This window comes from Haemaphysalis longicornis, unplaced genomic scaffold, assembly GCF_048455015.1.
Source record: "Haemaphysalis longicornis isolate Haplotype H1 unplaced genomic scaffold, Haemaphysalis longicornis Haplotype H1 scaffold_10, whole genome shotgun sequence".
NCBI lineage: Eukaryota > Metazoa > Arthropoda > Arachnida > Ixodida > Ixodidae > Haemaphysalis > Haemaphysalis longicornis.
The window spans coordinates 78,496,397-78,520,737 of NW_027526204.1; the positions used below are offsets into that span (position 1 = coordinate 78,496,397).

General features: G+C 46.1%; 1 protein-coding gene across 1 annotated transcript in view; it reads left to right on the forward strand.

Moving 5' to 3' along the window:
- Positions 1-23,504, forward strand: part of LOC144159910 (steroid transmembrane transporter SLC22A24-like) — a 67,973-nt gene extending 44,469 nt beyond the window's left edge. The window contains exons 2-3 of the mRNA XM_077691565.1: positions 20,052-20,125; positions 23,327-23,504. Coding sequence (XP_077547691.1) covers positions 20,052-20,125; positions 23,327-23,504 — 252 coding nt within the window. The remainder of the gene's footprint in view (positions 1-20,051; positions 20,126-23,326) is intronic.
- Positions 23,505-24,341: the final 837 nt, after the last annotated feature.

The window sequence follows — 24,341 nt, forward strand, 5'->3', positions numbered from 1 at the left end:
GAGGTTTTAGAAGCGTCACTGTAGAATTCAGCACGTGGGTATTTGAACTGCAAAGAAAGAAAGTGCTGAAGTATTGCAGCTCGCGGTACCCGATTTTTGTCAAGCTTTATAAAAGAAAGGTCACAGGACACGGGGCGAACTTGCCAAGGCGGTAGAATGTTTAAAGAGGATGACCTGTACACGTCTAAAAACGAAGCACTCATATCCGAGGCTCGCTCTCTCGCTCGAAGTGAAAAAGGCAGAGGAACGGATGGGCGATTTACAAAAAGAACAGATGTGGATGTGTCGTTAAAGACAGGATAAAAAGGATGGTTATTCAGTGATGAAATTTTAAAAGCATAAAGTAAGTCCATGTACGTCCGTTGGTTCTCAAGGCTCCACTTATTACACTCGGCATACAGACTCTCGACAGGGCTAGTGCGAAAAGCACCCGACGCAAGCCGTAGCCCCAAGTGTAGCACTGGGTCAAGCATTCGCAACGCTGTTTTAGACGCCGACCCATATACCACACTACCATAGTCTAAACGAGACCCAACCAAAGCAGTATAGAGCCGTAGTAGGAGTTCTTTGTCGGAACCATACGATTGATGGGAGAGAACCTTAAGTATATTCATTGTTTTCAGACATTTATGTTTAAGTTTCTTGATGTGTGGAATGAATGTGAGTTTCTGGTCAAACACAACACCTAAGAACTTGTGCTCCTTGTTCACAGGAAGCGACACGCCATTCAGAGTAATGTCTGGGTCCGGATGGACCCCGCGCTTCCTGGAGAACACAACGCAGGAGCTTTTTGCAGGATTCAATTTAAACCCATTCTTGTCTGCCCAGCCGGCAAGCTTCTTGACACCAAGCTGGACTTGACGTTCGCATATTGACATATTACATGATTTAAAAGATATTTGCACGTCGTCTACATACATAGAATAAGAGATTGTTGGTGGCAGTGCCTTTCCAAGAGAGTTCATCTTTACGATAAAGAGAGTGCAACTCAACACGCCACCTTGCGGCACGCCATTTTCTTGGACGTGAACCTTTGAAAGTGCACAACCAACTCTTACTCTGAACGCTCTCTCCGACAAATAACTAACAAGGGTGTTCAACATATTACCCGAAACACCGAATGACCTGAGGTCACTAAGGATCCCATAACGCCAAGCGGTGTCGTAGGCCTTCTCGAGGTCGAAAAAGACAGTTAAGCAGTACTGCTTATGTACGAAGGCATCCTTGATGTATGAGTCAAGTGCAACCAGTTGATCGTTCGTCGATCGCCCCACCCTAAAGCCTGCCTGGCAGCTCTCGAGAAGACCATTGTACTCGAGGAAGTACACGAGCCTGCGATTGATCATCTTCTCGAAGAGCTTGCACAGGCAGCTCGTCAGGGCTATTGGACGGTAACTTGAGGGGGACGACGGGTCCTTTCCCTCCTTCAAGAAAGCCACTACAATGGCCTCCCTCCAAGAGTGTGGAATGTGCCCCGAAAGCCATATTTTATTATATAGATGTAGAAGTGCTTCAAGTGTGTCTGCGTGTAGGTGTTGTATCATTGTGTATGTAATGTTGTCTGGGCCTGGAGCTGAGGGTTTACACGTGCTCAGAGCAGCCCTCAGCTCATGTAGTGAAAACAGGGAGTTGTAAGAAGTCTGTGATTTGTTGTTGTCGTGTAGAGACTTCTTTTCACAACAGGCTTTATACTTCAGGAAAGTGTTCGTGTAGTGTGGTGAACTGGACACGTGTTGGAAGTGTTGTGCGAGTGTGTCAGCCTGGTCTTCCAGTGTGTCCCCTGTTGTACTGACCAGGGGCAGGCTGTGTGTATGTTGTCCTTTGAGTTTGCGTATACGTGTCCATACCTTGCGTGTGTCTGTGTATGAGTTTATAGATGTTATGAATGAGCGCCAACTCTCTCGTTTTGCCTCACGGCGCACACGTTTTCCTAACGCCTTGGCCCGTTTGAACAAAATGAGGTTACCCGACGTGGGGTACCGACGAAGGACACCCCACGCCTTGTTCTGGGCCTCTCGCGCCCGCCTACAGTCCTCATTCCACCACGGCCTCCGCTGGTTGCGCGGGGCACCAGAGGCGTGGGGAATGGACTTTTCAGCGGCGTCGAGGATGTGCGCCGTGAGGAGTTGTGCGGCTTCATCTACGTGTAGGTGTGCTATGGATGTGTGGTGTAGTTTCGATGTCTCTGTAAATGTGTTCCAGTTAGCTCGTGCTTCGTTGAACCTATTATGGGAAGATGAACTGCTTGGGCCTTTACCTATATATCTAAGTGAGGTGGGGAAGTGGTCACTACCATATGGGTCAGTTCCCACACCCCACTCGAGAAGAGGAAAGAGAACTGCGGAGCCAATAGCCAAGTCAAGACATGAGTATGTGTTGTGTCCTATGTTATGATATGTAGGCTGTTTATTGTTAAAAAGGCATGCTCCAGAAGATGTCAGGAATTTCTCTATCAGGCGACCTCGGGCATCCGTTCTGGAAGAGCCCCAAAGAGAGTTGTGAGCATTAAGGTCGCCTGTTAGAATGTATGGTTCGGGCAGCTGGTCAACCAGCGCCTCGAAGTCAGAGTTTAAAAGTGAAACATCAGGAGGAATGTATATGGAGCATACCGTTATCAACCTATTAAATATTATCGTTCGAATTGCCACAGCCTCAAGGATTGTGTTCAAGGTGACAGGGTGGCATGCTAAGGATTTGCGGGCGATTATGGCCACACCGCCAGAAGAGTGTGTGCAGCCAACCCTGTCCTTTCTGTATACCAGGTAACTATTTAAGAAATTTGTGTTCTTGGAATTCAGGTGTGTTTCCTGAACACACATTACACTTGGCTGATTGCTATGCAGGATCTCATAGACGTCGTCAAGATTACTTAGAAGGCCTCTGCAGTTCCATTGAACAATATTTTCTCTTCCCATTATTATGTATTAGAGCTACTGGAGTGTGACTGTTTATGTAGGGTCTTTCGGGGCTTGGACTCTTGGACGGGTTTTCTTTACCTCATCTGGAGGTTTAGATGGAGGGACCCGCTCCTTCCGCTGCGAAGCAGACAGGAAGGGTCCCACATCCAAGTCATCATCTGATTTGGAAGGGGTACCCGGCGTACCGGACCCCCCGGACCTGGCACCCTTTGCGGTGCCCTTCGTTTTGGCCGCGACCGCCGAGGGCGTCAGGAGCGCCCCGGGTGGCACAGGCGGTGCGGCGGAGGTGGGAAATGCTGCGGTTTCCCCCAGATCCATCTCCTCCGGGCCCTCGCATGTGCTTTGGGCCGGTGGAGAGGAGGAAACAGAGGGCGCAGCAGCATCCCCCACGGACGTGGATGCCACCACAGCCGCTGCTGGCCCAGCTAGCGCTGTGGAGGCAGGTTGGGCTGCCAGAGGCAACCCAGGGGGGGGCGGTGGCGGGACCAAGTCCGACTCGCGGTACTGGGTCCCCGCCGAAACAAGACGCCGCTCCGCCCCCCGGCGAGCTGCGTCGGCGTACCTCCCCAGAGGGAAAGAGGCGAACCTCTTCCGCGCCTCTGGGAAGGTGATGTTTTCGTTGACTTTCAAGGCAATTATCTGTTTTTCCTGTTTGAACTTTTCACAGCTCCTAGAATAGGCAGCGTGTGGTCCCTGACAGTTCGCACAGGTGAAGTTCTCGGATTTACAATTGTCTGTTAGATGATCATGTGCTGCACATTTTGCGCACGTCAATTTACCACGACAAGAGGTTGTGCCGTGCCCAAACCGCTGACACTTGAAACAGCGGCGTGGGTTCGGCACGTAGGGTCGGATTGGACATCTCAAGAAACCTGCGTTGACCGACTCAGGAAGGTTAGAGCGGTCAAGTGTCAAGATTATGTGCTTGGTTGGAATTATTTCATCATTTCGGCGTATGGTGATTCGCCTCACTGCTGTCACGCCCTGATCTCGGAGGCCCTCGAGCAGATCTGCTTCACTCTCATTCATTAGATCCCGATCAGAGATGACGCCCTGGCAGCTATTGAGGCTGCGATGGGGCGTGATCTTGATGTCAACATCTACCATGCGCGTTTGCTTGAGGAGGTTGGAGGATTGTTGTTTGTTCTCTACTTCTATCAAAAGTTCTCCCGTTGTGAGTTTCTTAGCCTTGTACGACTTTCCGATAAGGCTTTCAAGAAACTTGGATATTAGAAACACTGACTGGGAAGTGATGGGCTTTGTCTTGTCAACAGATTCCATGATCAAAAACCGCGAGAAATTATCAGGCTTTGGGGGAGAGATCGATTGCAAAGGAGGAAAAGAAACTTCGGTGCGGCCCCTTTTCGGGGGCCGATCACGTCTGGGGGGGGGTTTAGAAAATGCCATGTGATACATTGGAAAGCAGGGAGACGGGGGTACTTTCTCCTTTGACCTTACCCTGGTAGTCAAAGAGGTCCCGGAGCTCCCTGCCTGGTAGACAGGCAGGGAGCCCATCGGCCGGAGCTTGACCAAGGCTCCGACGGCCACCGTTAGAGGTTTCTACCCTTCACCTTAAAAACACATCACCACGGTAGGACACAGCTTATGTTGGGGGGCTCGGGGTCCGCGGTATCGCCAGTACCGTCACCAAGATTGCTCAAGGTGCCCCGTGCGGGGTGTGGAAGTAATTTGATTGCAACTTAAAAATCGCGTGCGATTTCTTAGCTGACAGAAAAATGTAGCCACATGCGGCATCACTGCTCGACTCCAGGAGCTTCGTGCGTTGAATTCAGAGCTGGTCTTCAATTTCACCGACTTGGCGTAGATACGGGTGAGGTAAATTTGAAAACGTGGGCTCAAGACTCTCCTCAAGATTCCTTTCATTACGGTACATGCGTGAAGGCAGCCTTTTTAGTACTGCCGCAATGATCTGTGCTTCCACTAGTCAAAGTATCAGTATAAAATGCGTCCATAGGTGTTTCGCGACTACATTAACTTACAGCGCCAAAAAGCAGACCAGAGAAAATCTGCAGTTCCTTGGTCCGGGTTCCTTGACTCGACCGGAACAGATTATCGTGATAAAGATTGATCAAGAATAAAAAAAATGACCATCAAGTTTCTTATTATGTCGTGGAAGTAGGCGTGTTTCCCTAATGATGCCGGACAACGCAGAGATTTGCGACACCCGTTTTCTCGGTAGGTTTGCCTGATGAAATGCATCATGCAATAAAAGGAATAGGTACCAATATTAAGCTCACTTCCCTCACACACTGCTCGATAAAGGAAGCAAACTCAAGCGGAAATAATTAATGATGCTATTAGAAGATTCTCGTAACGAAAGATCATTTACAAAGACAGCATGTTCTCTTATTTTAATGCTCTTGAGATACCATTTATTAGGCATGAGATAACAATTAATGATATGTATGCCGCCCAATGGGTTGCATTGCTTCCCCGTGTTGATTTTTCTCTGATAGAATCATCTCGGGCTTAATGGGACGCCAGTTATCTGTATGGCATAGGGTCCTGCCGGCCTTATTGTGGAGTCGTTTTGCTATATTTTTGCCCAATAAACTCAGTAATAGAAGCTCGTGTGATGCGTTTCGTCCCGAATGATCCCCTCCATGAAAACAAAGCACGGACCACGGTTTCCCTTAATGGATCGCTCTGGTTGAAGATGGTTGTCGTCTCATTGTCCGCACTTGATGATGAACCCTCCTCCGTGCGTGTTATGGTCACACGGCTTACAGTCGTCATAAGTGTCGATTGAGTCGTCGTCGTTGGGGAGGCTCTGTTTTCTTCGGAATTGGCTTCGTGCGAGGTAAGACATCCTCCCACCGCTTGCCTGGCGTTGGTTCCCACCTTCGTCCAAATAAGTCCCCAAAAAAAGCTGTTTGAAAAAGCAGAGCGCCAACAGGAAATGTTAGCCAAAAGCACATTTTAACCGTCCGCTTACTGATAACACGCTGCTCCGGTTACATCGCCGCACTAGTGAGACGATCTCTGCACCATAAAAACGCACTTTATTTTTCTTTACGTGACCATTTACAAAAGAGACCACTACAATTTGTAAACAATGAAGGTAATATCCCCATTTTCTTTGACTCAGTCAGAGATGAAGAGAGGGTAAAGGTGATTTGCACGTTCTTATACAATAAACAGAGCTCGTAATACAAACCCTTCATCTTCACCAGTGTCATTTGTCTCTTTTAGAGCGACGCTGTCACCAAATTGACATTGGGCAATAAGGGCTCACACATGCTACCTTCTTCATTCAGGCTCATTTTAAGATTCCAGTCACTAGGAACACTCAATTTATTAACAATGAATTTGTACTGCGAGGAACGAGCCCCAGTAATGATTAACTACTTCATAAACACAGCCTGTTTTGTTTAATTCAGATATTTCCCCGCAGTCAGCCATTTTAAAATCAAAAACTACGGCAGCGAAATTCGTTGTTGTGAAACCGTGTTCTATCCGGCATAACCCCAACGTCTCGAGAAAGAGAACAAAAGAACGAAAGTTCAATCTGAAGGAGATTTTACGCCCAGTATTTTGCATTCACTCACTGGTAGTCGTAGGGTACGAACTCGTAATCTTCGCTTTCGCGGCGTCCAAATTCACCCCTCCGCAGTAGAGGCCGATTCGTCACTGTGGTGCTGGTTGTCGTGCTTTGAGTGGTATGCGACTGGTTGGTAGCAGTGGCGTCCAGGGTGGTTTCGTAATACTTCCGCTTGATGTCGATTGCCGTGTAAACCATTGCCACCACGAAGATGCACATGAACGATACCGCGCAGACGTATATGGCAATGCTCTGCCTGTTTTCGAAGGAATTAGAAAGGAAGGCATCGTCAGGAAAAGCACGTCATCGTATACATTTGTTACACGCAGATGCTGCTACGTTCATTCTATTTTGGAGACTCAAACAAGACAAATATGTTTGCATTTCTTTCCGCCCTTGTAATGTCTTGATACCAGACTTTTCTAGATTTGGTATCAGTTGTGTGTCAAAAAGTGGACTTATCTGGCAGTTTAGTAGGCTTCGATTCTAGAAAACGTGGTTTTCTGTTATGTACGTGCTTGCATTTTTGCATCCGCAACGTAATCATAATCATGATGAACCTATTCATTGCTCTGTAAAAAGACAAAATAAAAGTGGAATAACTAGTCCGGTCCTAAAAAACGACAGCTGGGAGTTCGCTCGGTCTACCCGTGGAACGACGCACCCTGTGAAGTTTTGCGTAACTATGTCATTCAAGAGAATCTATCTTGCTATGCTTTAGGTTCAGACAGAGAGTGTGCACTTGCGGCCACATGGGGTATTTCCACTTTTTGTTTTCAAGGTTACCCTATGTCGTATTTGAATACTACGGTAGATGTATTCCTGGTATCAAGAAGCGTTTGATATTAAACCCTGTACCCTTTCGCGGATACCGTTCGCCTTTTTGTGTATTATTTGGTTCAGTCGTCGAAGCTTTCCCCTCCGTTAATCTCTTAGGAGTTTCACCCAACTGCTGAAACAGAGTTTTTATGGACACGATTTAGCTTGCTCACGCCAATTCTCTTATAAAACACTGTACTGCAATACATTACCACAACAACATAGGAAGATACGCATTAGGAATCTTTTAACATAGATTTCCGCACGCCGAACTAGTTAGTAACTGCAATCCTTCCGTCAGACCAACGCTTTCCACATGCTTCGAGCTATTTCCGAGTAAAAATAGGTTTTACTGGCATGGGTGCGGCCGTGGAATATGACAAAGGCTCCTTACGTGTTGCTGTGGCTTGATGGCGGTTGGCCGTACTGCTGTACTGTGGGGGTAGGCGGCATAGGAAGGATGGAAGGGCGACTTTGGGTTTGTAGGTGGAAGTGCGGCTGCACTACCATAGGGTAGTAGCTTTCGTGCGATTGGTCTTGCATCCCGTACTCCTCCATGCTGTTTCAGCCAAGGTAGAAAAACGAAAAGGCGGGTGGCCGCTGTAGCCACCTCTTTTTCCTCGTCTTTGGCTTTGCTGAACCACACCGAATGTATCAAATTTCAGACCTGGAGAAGAGTGTCATTGAAATGATTTTGTTACAGCCGCCGTATTTGAAACAGGCAAAATTATTAAATAAAGCGGGACAAAAGCAGTGTAACGTAAATTATACCAGGTTGTATTACCACTTCAAGGTGTACGATGACAATACGCTTGGGAGCGCTGTTGCGTGGTATTTTTTTATATTTCCCAGGGTTCCTTTATTAGTCGATAGGAATGAGTCCGCAACCAGTTCTTCGCTAAAAATACCGCAGTTATATGCCTCACGTGGGTACCTACAAGTGCCTCTTTGACACTTTAAGGATTAGGACTTTACCTCTCGAGTTATAGATTTATTTAAAATAAATTATTTCAATCCCATAACAAAAATACTAACCTCTACTCCACTGTGGTGTAAGCAATATGCACTAGGTTTTCTCAGTGTGATACCATTACGCGTTTTCAAAATCTTGGTGCATTATATGTGGGATTCCCTGTGTGCAACGTCGGTAAGAGTGCTAATGGCAAAGGCAGCATCTTCGCATACGCTGGTAAAGTTGGATGGCCGGATGGAAGAACGAGATGGTAAATCAACTGTACGCTAAAGCGTAACAAAAGATCTGAAGACAGCTGACAGCTCCAAAGGCCACATCAGAACTGCCCTGACATCATGCACCAAAGTCCGAGAAAGTAAAAATGCTCCTGATCTGAGATTACAACATGGTATTAATGGCGAAAGCCTGCAACTTCTACGAATATTCCGTAGGCTTGTACAACATCATTTCAGGGTGCAGTTGCTAGCTCCAAACTATTACCTGAAATTTCTAGTCTCGCCCCCACGCCAAACTTTGCACATCAAGCCTCGTTTAAAGGGAGTTCAGAATAAACAACGGTCGGGTGAAGCGGTGTAATATATGAGAGAAATGTCGGTTTATCTGCGCCAGCGTCCGTCGTATGAAGCGGACCTCATGCACTGGAGTGTTATTTCCTCGGGGTTTTTAATCCAATGATTCCATTTGATGTTTGCCGGGACTGCGGTGGTCCGTTGTAAGGAGCGGGTTGTCATAATTTCGGGGAAAATATCAGCGACGTTCCATTGTTGTAACCCCCTGACCCCATTGGTATTAGGATAGAATTTCTAATGTGAATGATACCGCCTTTACCAAACATTTTCCTAGGCGTACGTTCAAGCTTATCCGAAGCTACGTTTGGGCTAACTACCACGAAGTAATTAGGGTTATCAATTTGCGACAACATTCGGCCTTTACCGTAACAAAACTTGAGCTTGTTGGTTCATGCTAAATGTAGCGAATACACTGGCAGCTAAAGAGACGAAAACGAAGTACACACATTGAACACATACAGGCGCCAACTTCCAACTGTTTATTAGAAAACTACGCTGTCTTACACACAGGCAAAAAGTACAGATGAAATCAAAAATTTCTGTGATGGGTTAAAGCTCGCTGATGGCTTACAGACAAAATAGTAATTGAACGGGGCGAGTCAGCACACAGGCGCACAACTGACACTACCGACACGGAATCAACACGACTAACGCACACTCTAAACATTGAGATTAGAGACTATCTTTACTGGAAGACAGCTCATTATATCTTTAACGGAAGACAGCTCATTATAGCACTTATTGGTAAAGAGCTGTCTTTGAATAAAGATAGTCTCTAATCTCAATGTTTAGAGTGTGCGTTAGCCGTGTTGATTACGTGTCGGTAGTACCAGTTGTGCGCGTGTGTCCGAACATGTCAAGTGCGCTCACTATTTTATGTGTGAGCCACCAGCAAGTGTTAACCAGTGGCAGAAATTTTTAAGTTCATCTGTACTTTTGGCCTGTGTGTAAGCGTGCGTGGTTTTCTTGAGTAAGCAGTTTGATGTTGGCGCCTGTATGTGTTCTATGTGTCTGCTTCATCTTCGTCTTTTTAGCCCCCATTTTAATATTTACAGTGATCTTCAACGGGCGTCAAATATCTCTATCCGGACGTTGTTGTGCAAAACATTTCACAAGGTACGTTTATTTCAATATCAACGGCAAACACTTTTTATGCCTTTGTGCATTTATTAAGGCCCCCCTTTATAGTCCCACAACACACGGACGCCTCCTTCGGTCTGTTCAGGCTGGCTTTCCGTTTCGGTGCTGATCCGTTCTTCCTCGGGAAAAGCCATGATCGGATGCCACTTACTGTCAATGTAAGCAGTCGCAGAGGAATTCTTGTGGGCAGTGCAGGCGTTTCGCTCAGTGCTTCGTCCAGTGGAAGACCTAGTGAGGGATTCTGAAGTAAGTAGATGGCCGCGTAAAACCAAAGTACCGGTAGCCGACGATCGCTTCGAGGAACTATTCACGACAATTCCTGCTGTCCAAGTGTATCCAGACGTTGTTCTCGGAGCGATGGCCCTAGGGATGTACGGTCGGCGCCTGGGCTTCCTTGCCTTGCGGCTGGCCCTCGTTGCCCTCCTAGGAGCGTGAGTGGTCCTGCTGCGTTCCCTCCAACCCTCGGACACGTTCAATGGCGGGGGAATTTTGTCATGGCCTATTCTAGGCCTCGCCACTCGCGTCCTTCCCGGTCCGTCCCTCTGCAAGCTGAGAGAATTAGAAATACCGTGAATGAGCGAGCGGAGGCTACAGAATTGTTTTGAGGGCGCCTGTGGCAAGGCAATGGCAGATGATAATATTCAGGAATAAAAATAATAATGAAGCTATTACTACTACTATCAAATAACTATTTTCACGAAATTATCTTTGAACACTTTTGCAAATGCGGAAAAACAAATCTCCCACTGAACGCCTGTGAAGCATTCGTTCCCATCGCGTGAAGCAAGGGCTTTGTACTTTTGCCGCTAGGGGCGCGTTGCATTGCTGTCAGGTTAACACTTTCGAATGGCTGGAATCTCTCGCCTGCGCAATGTGTACGGCTCCTCCATGCCGCTGTATATTGTGGTTGGTTAGGACAATGGTGAATTTTGTTGTTCGGCCTTCGCCTCATTTGCATCTGGGCAATGCTGACTGTGACGACCCCCTGTACCTACTGGCACGATGAAGCTCGCGGTCTACAACGCCCTTTAAAAAGGCATTTTTAAAGCCTTTTGCGGCTTACTAAAACGCACCAGTTGTTATGTGTATGTCTCTCTGTCGGTACCTTGATTCAGCGGCCGAGCTAAAACCTGTAGGAATTCTTGAACCGTACGTTTAAATGTAACAAAGTATTCATAAAAAGCTAAATATTGTGGTAATGTTCCGGCTTCTCAAGACTGATAAGCACGAAGAAAATAATAGTCATATTTGAGGCAAGATATCAATAAATAAGTAGTATTTCAATGCTTCTTTTTTTTTCAGGTATGCTTATGTATAATGTTTGCGATAGGAAATAAAAAACACGCCTTAAACACCTGCTTTGCCCTCCAACTCTAAAGAATGCTTGTGGCAGTGTTCCATTTTCCAAAGTAACAAGAGATTTCGGCAGATGGCGCGCGCAGTGGAACGCGGCAAAATTCAATTGATTTTAGCAACCCTGTTTATCGCAAGAAACTGGAAAGAGCGCGAGAGGTGTGCGGAAAGAGAAGCATTTGCGCGGGAGAGCCGGCAGAAGACTATCGCCTTTCGACGACATTTGCAGCTAAGTCAACCGATACACAGCCGATCTTTTTTTAATATGGGCCCGCATCTCCACGTCAAGTCATGCAGAAAACTACGTGCAGTAGAAGGCCCAGAAGGAGGCGTTTTTCTACCACGAATGCCAGACGACGCTAATTTCGCTCACTGGGACCTTTACTGGTTAATTTTAAAAATGACCGGGCAAATGTAAAGTCCATACATTAGGTTTAAATCGCTTGTATGGCACGTTACACTTCTTAAAGAGGCGTGGGTAGCTGCAAACTGGCCAGTGATTCGAAGAGGTATATTTGTCCAAGTTATTCTGAAACGTTCTTCTGAGGGTGCCCAAATCACTCGCGCCAGGTAAAGAATCTGTAAAAGACTAAATATTATAAGGGTTTTTTTCTTAACCCTTGTATGTATGCTGTATGCATCACTAAAGTATTGCACACGTTATACTGTTTAACCTAATTTCAAACACGAGGCTTTGGTGTCTGTCAATCCTCGGCCATTCCAGGCTTCCTCGAACATTCCAGGCTTCAGCCATAACGAAGCGTGGTTGGACATTTCGGTGCAATGCCTGAGTCCCGTAGTATATTTACGTGACTCCGGTTCAAGGCGATTTCAACAGGTATCCTTGCGACCTTAAAAATCCTTTCATTGGCTTCTCCCTATCATACTCACGAAAATACCACGACCGCTCAATGCGTATCCTGACAGCTGCGCCAAGAAGTGGTACCCAGGTGTAATGGTTCCAGGAACTTCGGGCTAGAGAGATTTGCAGACAGCGACTTCATCGTACCCCAAAAAGATACGGATACAACAACACCTTTAAACCTTCGCTATTAATTACGGCATTGCTCTGCCGCATGAGACCCAAGACATTCGAAGAGAAGACGCAATCGTGCAAGCCTAAGTTTCTGGCAAGATACTGAATACCATTGGTGGTTCCACGGACCTGAGTACTCTCCCTGTAAAAACAATTTCGGGAATGCTAAACCTGCTTCTTTGATAGGACCCGAAATCTTGTCATCTCCACTTAGTGACACGGCTAGGTGGATGTGACAAGACTTCGCAACAAACCAGAAGCTGCGGCATTTTTCAAACTCACTCACTGGTAATGTCCTTGCACAGCAGTTTTTTCTTCCTCTCCGCGTCCAAACGTGTTTCGTCGGGCCGTGTGCACCACCTCAGAAGTGCTTTCCGTCATGCGCCGCTTCGGACGCGAAGATTCAGATCGGCTGGTGTCTGTGACCTCCACGTTCATCTCGTAGATGTGCATGAAAGAGTACGCTGCTATCGTCAGGAAGACGCACATCAACGACAACGAACAGATGTAGATTAGCTTCGGCCTGTGCAAAAAAATGGCACATCATAAGAATACAAGGCAGGAATACGATGGGGCAACGTGCTTAGTTGTACGCACAAAATGCGCCTTTTCTGGATTGCTCTGTCTAGAGCACATTCTGACGGTATTATAGGCCCTTCGCTAATGCGACTTCCAACGGGATTTTCCAAAAACCTCCCACGCCTGGCACGACTTCATTCTCTCTTACGTAACGTAACGTACGCTAACATATTCTAACAAACACAAAGCACTCATTTAAAACACCGCGATTTAACCTAAGCAATAAAGTTATAATAAACTCCGAGCTGCAAAACTGTAACTCAGGAAAGAGCTGGACACGAAACACAACCCTTCGTATCAGGAAGGTAAGACGAAACCTCTAAACTACAACGTCACACGCTCGGCCGTCCGCCAGCATGGTCGTAAAATTTGAAAGTTGTCGTAGGGCACACTGGACACTCCATTTCTCCCTTCCACATAATATTCACTTCACTGACTTCCAGGTGCATGTTTTTTGATTAAACGGACTGACGCTCTTGTGATCCCAAAAGAAATGTCGTGCGTAATTTCAAGACGACGTCTTCCCACAGGAAGAGTCAAATGAAAATGTGTCTTTCCACCTTACCCTTTTCTTGAATTCAGTGTCGGAGGAGTGGTGGGTTGGCGCGAGGTGGGCTGCACCATGGGTTCCCCTGAAGCCTGCGTAACCGTGTAGTAATCGCGGCCGTAGCCGTAAGGGTCTGCAGCATGGGCGTACATCTTGCTTCAGCCGCTTAGCTGTAGCTGTTGCTGGAAAAGGGATGAATCACGAGGGATGACTGCCCACTGTCTCTGACTCCTTTATCTCTTCTTCTTCCACATTGTACCGCATTGGGCTTATCTTATAAATTTTTCCTTGGGACATGTCCAACTGACATTTTTATTTTGGCAATAGCCTTTTGAGTAAGGTGCAAAGATAGAACTGAAACAGACGTAATCAGCTCAGCCCATAAAAATATTAAGGGTGCTTTAGTATAATAAAAATCATGGTTAGGATTATGATGTCGTAGGCCTCAACAACAATGTTCGTCGGTGATCAAATTCTTCGCAATATAGCATGACTACGCTGGAATAAATTCGCGTAAATTTTACAGGCCGCGCGTTAAATACACATTGAAGGCCTCGGGCCAGCAGGCTTGGTTGAAGGCGAGAAGCTCTTATTCGAGGGAGAGCGGCCGCAATCCCCAGAGGAGCCCCCGAACTACGATGATGATCACAAAGCGCCTCACGTGTATGAGATGATGTACCCATGATGAAAGAATGCGGTAAAAAGACGAAGAGGACGCCCTTATAGTAAATAAATGCAACGGAACCATGAATAAAGACAGGTGCTGAAATGTATTCCCTCGGGCTCACAATATAAACAAGCACTTGGTTGTATTTGTTTCGGATGTCGCACTGCAGTTTGCGTGACCTGGGCATTCCTCGTGTATATATTATGTATGTTTGTCATTTTGCTTGAAAAAAAAGTTAGTTTTTTCGTTTTTTTTTCAGTTTTAGTTTTAACGTACGTTTCTGCACTCATTTGTATCGAAGCGAGTGCCGTGATGATTTCTTTTTCAGTAGATGCGACATACTGGTTCCCTGGGCCGGTTTTAAGGCGACTTGCTTTCTTTCTGCATGAAGTGGGCTAGTGGATACACGGGCGGCCAGCATAGAATTTGTGTATGCACTTGCCGCATGCCCTTGTTTTCCAAGCACTAATGCGATGATAAGTGCGGAAAGAAAAAAGCCAATAACCAGCATAGGGCAGATATGCCCCGTGGCTTCATGACTACAGAACACCGAAGTAGGTTTCTCACCCGTGCTGAAAACCCAAACGTTCTAAATGCCATGGCGCTTCTACTAGGCGAATAGGAGCAAGTGTAGGGATATTAAGTGGCACATTTCAGTTTCATTCTACCATATATTTAAAAGGGGCAAAGCTTACGAACCGAAATCTGTAATCACAGAATGCACGGGTATTTGTTATTGATATTGATAAGCGGTGGCAGGATCAAGTTATGACGGGTCATAGGAGTTGAGGTGATGATCTATTGAGCAGCCATGGCTGCATGAAGGTCATGAATGTGTGAATTGCGGTTTTTCTTCTCCTTCGGAGCATGGTCTGGATTGCGCAGTACGGCACTGCCGACGTTTTCTTTCTCGTAGCAACTTCGGTGACAGAGATGCTTATTGATGGCCTTTATCAATTACTACTTGGCACCTCGGGAAATATATTTTAAAATGTCTGGAGCCACCTAGGGTGCTAAAAGTTTAAAGATCTCCTTCGTTGTTTTCAACAATATCGTATATTTTGATCACCATATCAAAGGACATAATCTAACCTATTTCTAGCTTAATAGGCATAGCAAGTCTTCCGCATAGCTTGAAATAAATTACCGCATAGCTACACGTACCAATAGCGAAATGAGATTTTTTAAGTTTAGCTTTCTGAGGACAGGGCTGCTTTTAGTCCATCAAAAGATGTTTGTGGTTGAATTTATGCATCCTCCTTCTCAATTTTATTTATTAGGTGTGTATTGAGCTTGGCTGCAGCGTCAATAATAATTGGTGTTGAACAAAATACGCTCGTGAGTCAGAGTGAGTGGGCACTGAAACTTTAGCAATGCGTTCACAAAGGATACACCAGAGCCGAACCCAATGAAATATGTTGAACAGATATTGTAATGATTTGCTTGTTTTCACGCCCCTCGTGATGGTTTTATGCCCATGATGCAAGAAGAGTTAGTTACGGTCGTTATAAATTTATGAATAAATATAGAGACAGAATTCTTGAATGTTCTGGTGGATTAGTTCAGTGTGTTTGTGACCCTACTTATGGTAAAGAATAAATCAGAGAACGTTTTTTTTCTCTCCAGGTTTAAGCAACCGCATACCTCCTCGCTGGCATCGCTGCATTCCATCTCGTGAACAACTTGAAAGTACGCTGTCGATTTGTTTTCTCATTGCTTAACCTGTGCCCTGTAGGCATGCAAAAGCTCTCTCAATGCATTGAATGTACATTGTGTGGTCACTTTTTGTTTTTTTATTAACCTCTCGTCTCTCACTCTTTCCGTTGTCCAGCCTTTGCACCTTTGTTCCCATTGTCGCTCAAAATTGCACGCGCCAAAGACGTGGTCCTTACAACTAAGCACACCGAAACACGCTTGTTCACTCATACAAGCCGTGCCAATTCTTCCCATGCCACTGCCGTAGAGTTTGCCTCGTGCATGGGGAAGGATCGTCCTTAGCACTCTTTCTGCAGTCATGGAAATAACCTGACGCGCCAATTTCCTATGCAACGCAAAGAGCATACACTCTGCTTTTTTGTACCTTAGAAAAGTTATATCAAAGACGTCGTCCACAAGAGGGTAGAGTAAACAATCTCTCCAGCTTGTCCCTCCTATAGCAAATACACTGCATGGAGCAACCGCAGCTGGGCATATCGCTGCAGAACTTAGTCGTACCTCTTCATAGCACAATCCCTGGAAGATGGGCGCCTTCCTTGAGTTGCGCTTCGAAAGGAGAGATTCCATTCCCCTGTGGGTACAAGCCATGCACTTCTCCTGCGCACGAGAGACATCTCCTCGTATGCTTAGAAAAATATTATTGTTTTGAGAAAACAGCTAACAAAACTCCGATGTTCTACCTCAGAACCCTAGGAACAGAATCCCGGTTTTTGGAGCTAATGCTCTCGGTTCAAGCCCCAGCAAATGGCCTTCTTTTCAGAACTTGCGATTTTCTTTAGTTTTGTAAAAGGATCACTTAGCTCAGTTTTGCGCCTTCTTTCCGTAAATATGGGTGATTTTGTGTCGTCTAGGTCGGTTTGAAGGTGCGCCGCAGCAAACCACCTCAAAAATGCCAAACCACATGTATTTACAGGAAAATGCGCAGACCTGAACAGTGAACCATAAAAAATTGAAAAAAACTACGTGTATTGGAAATATAGCAGTGTTGCCGGGGCTCGAATACGGGCGTTAGTACCAAAATCCTCGGTTTTACCCGTACGCAACCGTAGCAGAAGAGCGGACCTGTTTAAAAAATAACATAAAGCATAGGAGTATCCCAAACGAAACCATAGACCGTTCTGGGCACGCGCAGAAAATGCGTGGTTTGTATACACAAGGAAATGGAATCTGATGTACGTATGCTCACCGGGAATGTATGTATGTATAAATCTTTATTAAGAAAGGGGGTGGCCAGTGGCCTAAGGAAAAGGGGGGTATTGGGAAGGGGGTGCAGGGTTCCTGAAGGCCCTAAATTCTTCGTGCTACGCCTGACTCTTTGGCGAACTCCCACAGGGAGAGTAATCTCTCCTTGGCGTGACAAGGATTCGTTGGCGTTGTCCACTCTTCGTATGATGCCACCTGTTGGGCGTGTCGGGCACGAAGTTCCCGGAGGCCCCCATAGTTCCACCGCAAGTGCCGAATGTCCTGCTTGACTGTAGAGTCCTTGCAGTACGGGCAGGTCACCGGAAATAAATAATGGAAATCATCACTCAGAAGTAGCACGAAAAATCTGAGAAAAAAATGACTGCAACACACACTGTAGGCGGACCAGTTGGTACATAACTGACTTGCAAGCAGCGCAGAAGCAGGACGATCGCACAATGGGAAGATCACACAAACACGGCGCTGCTTTTCTCAGTAAGCGTTCTCAGCAGAAAGTTAACTTAAAGCAAAGCCAAGTACAATCTTGAAGCTCCGGCTGCTACATACAATGTGAAAGGACGAATTAAAAAAAAAAACTTCTTGTAATAGAGCCTAGCTTTCTGTTACACTATTTACTTTGGTCTTCTCTTGTTCCTAATTAAGGAACAGTTTTCGAACATGTGAATTAGCATCAAAAAGAAATATCTCCTCGCCCCTGGGAGGAACTAAGATTCCTTTGGCTAAACTCGGTCGTCCCCAGCCACTCTCCCGTTAGCAGTGCAGACCACTTCACTGAAGAGACAGTATGTTTTCCATTTACCCTATTGCGGTTCATTCGAAATTCTGATAGGCGCACAAAAAAATTACGATTGGTCTCCCTAGCCCTAAATTTTTAGTTTTTTGTGTGAAACTTATAGAGCCAAAGTACTTTCCAAACATTCTAAGATATTTTCATGGTTCCCCATAATTAAATAAAAAACGTTCCTTTTCTTTTTGCTATCCTGTTTCGATTTGGCGATGACCTGATTTGGTATATGCCAAACCTTAAAGAACAACGACACCGGTGGTGACGACGTCCTCTTGCTAACCGGTTACACATCAGCGGTATAAAAACACGATCTCTTCTTAATACCTTTCATGTAGGTCGATCCCCTGTTTGGGTATGTGCCATTTAGCAATCATCATCGCTAGCTCTTGTTCTTCAGCCCTCCCACTGCTATTTAGGAAGCCCGAGGGAAAAATGGATATGCAAAGCCAATAATTTCAAACAATCAGCAGGCATCACCACCAAGGGTAAAACACTATCCAAACAAACCATCCCAACATCAATAAACCGATTGTAGCGTTAGTAGCCAACCAAAAAGGAAGGGGTGCAGACACAAGCACGAGCACTGACTCAATTTTAGTCACCAGTGTGGGCCATTATCATTTTTACATTTTCATTTTTACATTTACATTTTCACCCTGCAACTGCCTGACTGCCGCACCAGCAGAGAGGAAGTTCTGATGAACTCGTGGTTTGGTTTAGATTACGATGCCGGGGTTTGTATTTGATTGATTATTGTGTTTAATCCGTCGAAGCTGCTCACGGGGTATGAGACCCGCCACAATGAGGGGGTCTTGATAAATGTGGCCAGACTGGGGATCTTTAACCTTCGCCAAAATGTTGACACACGGGTGTTTTCGATTTTGACATACATCCTACAAGTGCTCACTTTGGCGGTATCAAAACCACGTCCTTGGGCTCAGCAGTAAAACACCTCAGCCACTCAGTAACCGTGGCGGGTGGTGTTTGTGTTTGCCACCAAAGCGGCATGAAGGTGTCGCGTATACCAGATTTCTGTGCACGTTTTAGAACCAACGAGCTAAGTAGTTATTTGTCGGCGCATGATAGTGCATCTTAAATTTTAAATCCAGTCTTCTGTGCAATGCTGGGCATGCTCGATTTACCAGTCCTGGATGATCCGCGGCAATTCGAGGACTGCCCTCGGACCGGTAGTCTCATACGAATTCATGGAAAAATCAAACACCGGATCGCATCTCGGAAAGCCCGCGGACAATCCGGGACTGAAAATCGAGGAGACCCACTGGCAAACGAAACCATGAACGCCCGCGGTACTCTCGGGCACATAACACGATTGCTAAGACATTGTTATCAACGCTCAATATCAGAGCCTGCCGCGAGCGTTCAAAAAAATCCTCTCCTTATTTGTAAAGGTAGTCTTTAAACATAGCCAAATTAATCAGATGACAATAAAAGATAACGATCTCGGGCGCTCTCAGCAACTACCATCACCAATTCAAAACAGGTATCTGCCGAGCTGGCTGCTTTAGAAAAGCCAGGTTACGTCAATAAAGTAACCGACAGAAACGAAAGCATTCGCGCATATTTTTAGCAATTTCACCGCGACCATGAAAAAATATTACTGGGCAAACCAATGGTATTACATCCCGGCTGTTATGTTGGTCTCATAGCAAAAGCCTAAAAATATTTCTTTTTTTCAAATTTATACATGATAACGCATGTTGAGATGGCTCACCACTCTTTCCGACACTTGTTCGGAGATCTACTCCTTGACCCACTAGCTGCAAGAGCCTGCGAACTACAGTGGACCTTTTTCTACCACACTTCGTGTAGAACCACTGCCTACACACTTGCCAAGATCCCGAAAGCTTCCAAACCGTTGACGCCAAAAGCAACCTTGTCATGTACTTCTCGAAATGTACCAACTTTGATGAAGTGAAGTGCTTCTAAAAACAGCCCGAACTGCTGGAAAAAAGGAGCCCCAGAGCATTAGGCCGTGTAGTTACCTTGCTTTCTCCGGTCTTTTACGCTACCACTACTTCAAAAATAAATCTGGCCACGCTGCCCCCGCTGCGGTCACGGGAACCCTGGCAACCAGCACTACATATGGGCCTGCACCGACATTATACAGAGAGGAAACATACATACAGACTTCCTTTCCCCTCCTCCTGGCACTTGGGCGCAGTGGCTCGACTACCCAGAGGACCACCAAAACAAGCTCACACTTGCTGTCTTCAAGTGCACGAAAAGCAACGGCCGGTACTCATCCTTAGTCTGACAGTTGGCCACCTCCTCATTAAGATTGACAGAATAGGATTACCGGCAACGCCTCCTCAAACACATCAAGGATGCTTAAGCGGGCGGATGATAACACCAGCTCAACCCCAGCATGCATAATCTTTATAGAAGGGCACATAAAGATGTTTTTTCTCTTTTTTCTATAAAAGCCTGCATATAAATGTTTCTCTTCCGCCACTAATCTAACCCCTAGAGGCGGCGAAGAATACGAGATAGCATAGTATCCACCGAAGAAAATGTCCGGAATGTCAAAGTACATCTTAGGTTCCCGAATGTGTCTCGCCCTCCACGTGCCAAAGTGCAATGAAAGGACGCGCTAATACACTATAGGCCGCCGACGGACAAGCACAACATCGAACTGCACCGCGGCCGTACATCGTGGTATTTGGCTGCCCGGTGAACATCTCCGTTTCTCTAATATACACAGCACTGTGTCCCCATTTCCTATATTTTGAATGCTTGTGGTATGAATCTTGTTACCGTGCTTTCAGAGAGAGCCTTGGCCAGCACCGGCCTCGAAGGACCGCTGAACTTGATGGGAAGGCCTTTTTGAGGCGACGCTCCCTCAAGGAACCTTGAATAAAGGTACCTCTATAAAGCCGTTCCTTGATTTCAGTCATTTTTCTCTTTCTCTATCTATCTATATCTCCCTCAAAATATTGATTAATATATGAGCTGCAATACTAAGTCCACAACAGTCAACTATACCATAAATATGGAGTGTTGTCTTGAATGCGGAAGCCTTACATTTCATGTCCTATTACAAGAAAAGGCATGCGTTGTACACAACCGAAACATAGTAATAATAAATATAAATCATCCAGCAAGCGCAACCTCTCAGAAGTACTAAAACACAAAGAAAAAGAGGGCGCGCCTTTATTACTAAACACTGCCTGGGCATACGCAGAGCCACAGGAACGAGCGGAATATGCGGTGGTGCTAACGTCGGCTAGCGGGATTCTCAACAAAAAAAAAGTTGCTCCGAATGCAATCATCACGATGACATTGCTAGTTCAACCTGTTTGAGCCCGTTTACATGTCTTTCGACTTACCATGTTTTCAGAGTAAAAGCGCCAGATGAGCCACTCGCAACGCGCTCGAGCTAACAGACAGGAGACACCTGTGACACCGCAGTAGCACCCCCGGAGAGCTTGGTGCTTGTGTCCCTACCCGCAGACACATCCCTACCCGCAGGACACAGTAGCTTTCATATTCCTAGCTATAACCGGTCTTCGGTAATTTTTGCACATTCTTTGTTTTCAGATAAAAGCGCGCCACGTTTCCGTAAACCCATTTTCTTAGAATAGTTGCATACCCAAAAAATGCAGGAAGCTCAGACTAACGCGTAAGACCTGAAGGTAGCGAAGCTGTACGCAACCTTCACAACCATTAGAACGTTTAAATTCACGATTGCACCCGATTTGCTTTTTTGTGCCACAACGACCATTACGCCATCATTTTTGCTATAGGTGTGAGCTTCTTTCTTTATTTTGGAAGTAATCATCATAGAACATGACTTTCCAGGGGCGTACGCTACCACGTGTCTTTCTTGTTTCGAGGAAGCCTTTCCACGAATACAGTGAACGCTAGAGTTTTTCTTTGGCCAATCTTAGCCAATCTTTTTCAGTGGGTATGCTTGGCTTGACGAATGTGCGCAGGGGACGCTGGGCGGTCGTCGTGACGTACGTAGGCAGGGACACTGCGCATTTGCTTGGTTTCGGTAACTGCCAAGCGGTCGCCGCGAGGCCCACGCTCACCTGCCCACGCTCGGCAATTTCTTGGTATTTTAAATTGAAGACACAAAAAATTACGATTTGCTAAAGAGCTTTGCTGTGAAAAATTAACACATTAGTGCATATAACCAGTTTAAGGTGCTTCTGGCAGATTTGTTGAGTAGGAAAGGGGCAGTAGACTCCGTGAGAGGTGGCCTTATACATTTATTCGAGTCCGCAAGCCCTGCCGGAACGGGAGAGCGACGAAGAAGAGCTGCCGTCCAGCTGGGCAGTCGTGTTCGATCTTCTCTCGCGTGGCATGCTGACGCGCGAGTACCAAGACGGCTGATAATGATGGTAGGCAGCCGTTCATAATGATGATAGTGGCACCACAAGCAGATGATGATGATGCTCCACTACAGTTCTTTCTTTATAAAAGCATGACCTTTTCCGTATCATCCTTTTTCCCAGCTGCTACATTCCCAAAATCAAGTCCAAGAGGAGCAAAGGACACACAAAGCAGATGGGAAAGCACGCTGCTCAGAATTCATTTATTTTCACTGCGATTTTGCCGATTTTAAATTTCTCGGTTTACTGCCGTAAACCATCACGCCATTATCAGTAATATATTTCAGGACTTAGCATCTCCTTTTCCCAACTACTTGCAGCGCCCGCAGTCCCTCCTGCTCCATGAAGTACCAACTCGCCTAAGAACCGAGATTTTACATTCATCCATACATTCTCCCTCGCTGGGGAGTAGTATATCATGCTATGAACGTCATCAAATACCTTCGCTTATAAAAACTTTGCAATAAATTAGGGAACATTCATTGAAATGCGCGTGGTGAGCGCCGTTCCACTACCTCAGGCGGAAGCAATCAGTGTCAGGCTTTGGCTTTCACAACCCATCTTACCATTTCTTAACCTAATTATTGTTTAATTTTGTCAGGGATCTGAGCCCCCTTCAAATGAGTGAGGCACCAGTTTTATCCTTTTTCCCAGCTTCGTATTCGCTCAGCATGGGCCAGTCGACAGGGATTTGGGTTACAGCGGCTTCGTGCCAAGAAAGCTTTGCACTTTGCCCGGACAAGGTGCAAGTAACATCAAATGTTGCCGCCATGGGGAACAACAAGAGCCCCGATAGATATGACTCTCCTCACGCGTACGTTTAGATGAAAATCATCATAGTATTTTTAGAGTTTCCCCTCGATAAGTAACGCTGTATTGCTGGGATAACTCTCGAGGATGACGCACTTAGTTGGTGAGGCAACAACATGGCAGTGCAGCCATTCTTGTAATGTGACAAGAATAAAGAGGTGTAACAGCCGATTTAATGAATGGTCTAAATTCCTATGGACTTTCTTCTATGCCGGGATTTCGAGCCCAGAAAGAGCCAATGAGACAAACATTTCGCATTTTATTTTGGTGTCACATTTCTTCCCTGTCGCAGGATAACCATGTGGTTTCTGCAGCTCACGGCCATTGCTGTGGCCCTCGCAGCGGCTTTGTACATCGCCCCAATCTGTACACTCGGAGTGGCCGGGGCACGCAATCCAGAAGACGAAAACGGATGCCAGAACTTAGACACGGATGACAGCGACCCGGATGACAACCGCTGCAGCCTGTAAATCGTTGCGAAAACAATTCAATATTCCACTAACTCCGGTCAGGCGGTGCGATTGAACAAAATGCTAATTTTAGCGCGAACCACGGCCTTACCTTGAAATATTTTGCAGTTGTTGAGATTGGCGTTTAGAGACACTGTTGGAGGGGGTTGCAAAATCAGTAATCACTATTGCAGCTCAAATTCATGCTCCTACGCCTTGAAGGAACATGATACCAGGGGAAACAGAGCCAAAACCGTCTGGACTTCACGAAACCTTTCACGGTAGCGGTTGCCTCGTAGCAGGGCTATGATAGCCGCAAAGAACATGTTTATGACAAAACTCACAACATCTGGTTTGGGGGACAGGTGGGCCGTCCTATCATGTTCCCGACGAGGACAATCCGTGTTCTGAGAACTTTTGGGTGGTGTCCGTTCTTCAACGGCTCTTGCATAGGACCTGTTCACTGGTAGTGAACTTTGAAGCGGTGGGCTATTTGTATGAGGATGCAAATGGTGTAAACACAACTTCGGTATTTCGCAGCGGTAAGCGTCAGTTGAGAGGTTTTCCCGGATTTGCTCGACACTGCGTGCAACAGTAGCAGCCTCTTTCTTGGGGCAAGCTTTATAGAACGCGGCTGCGCGCCTCGGCAGTTCGCGCATTGAGGTTAGGTCATAGAGGTGGGATCTTTGTAGGAATTAGCGCCAGCCCATATTTTACAATGCACTCGTTCTCTTCAATTCTTCGCGATATGTCCATGTCTCTGACATTTAAAACATTGCGTTGCTTATCCGATGTATTCTGCCACCGGGAAACTGCAAGAACCAAGAAACACTCGTTCTGGCAGTGGGGAGTCATATT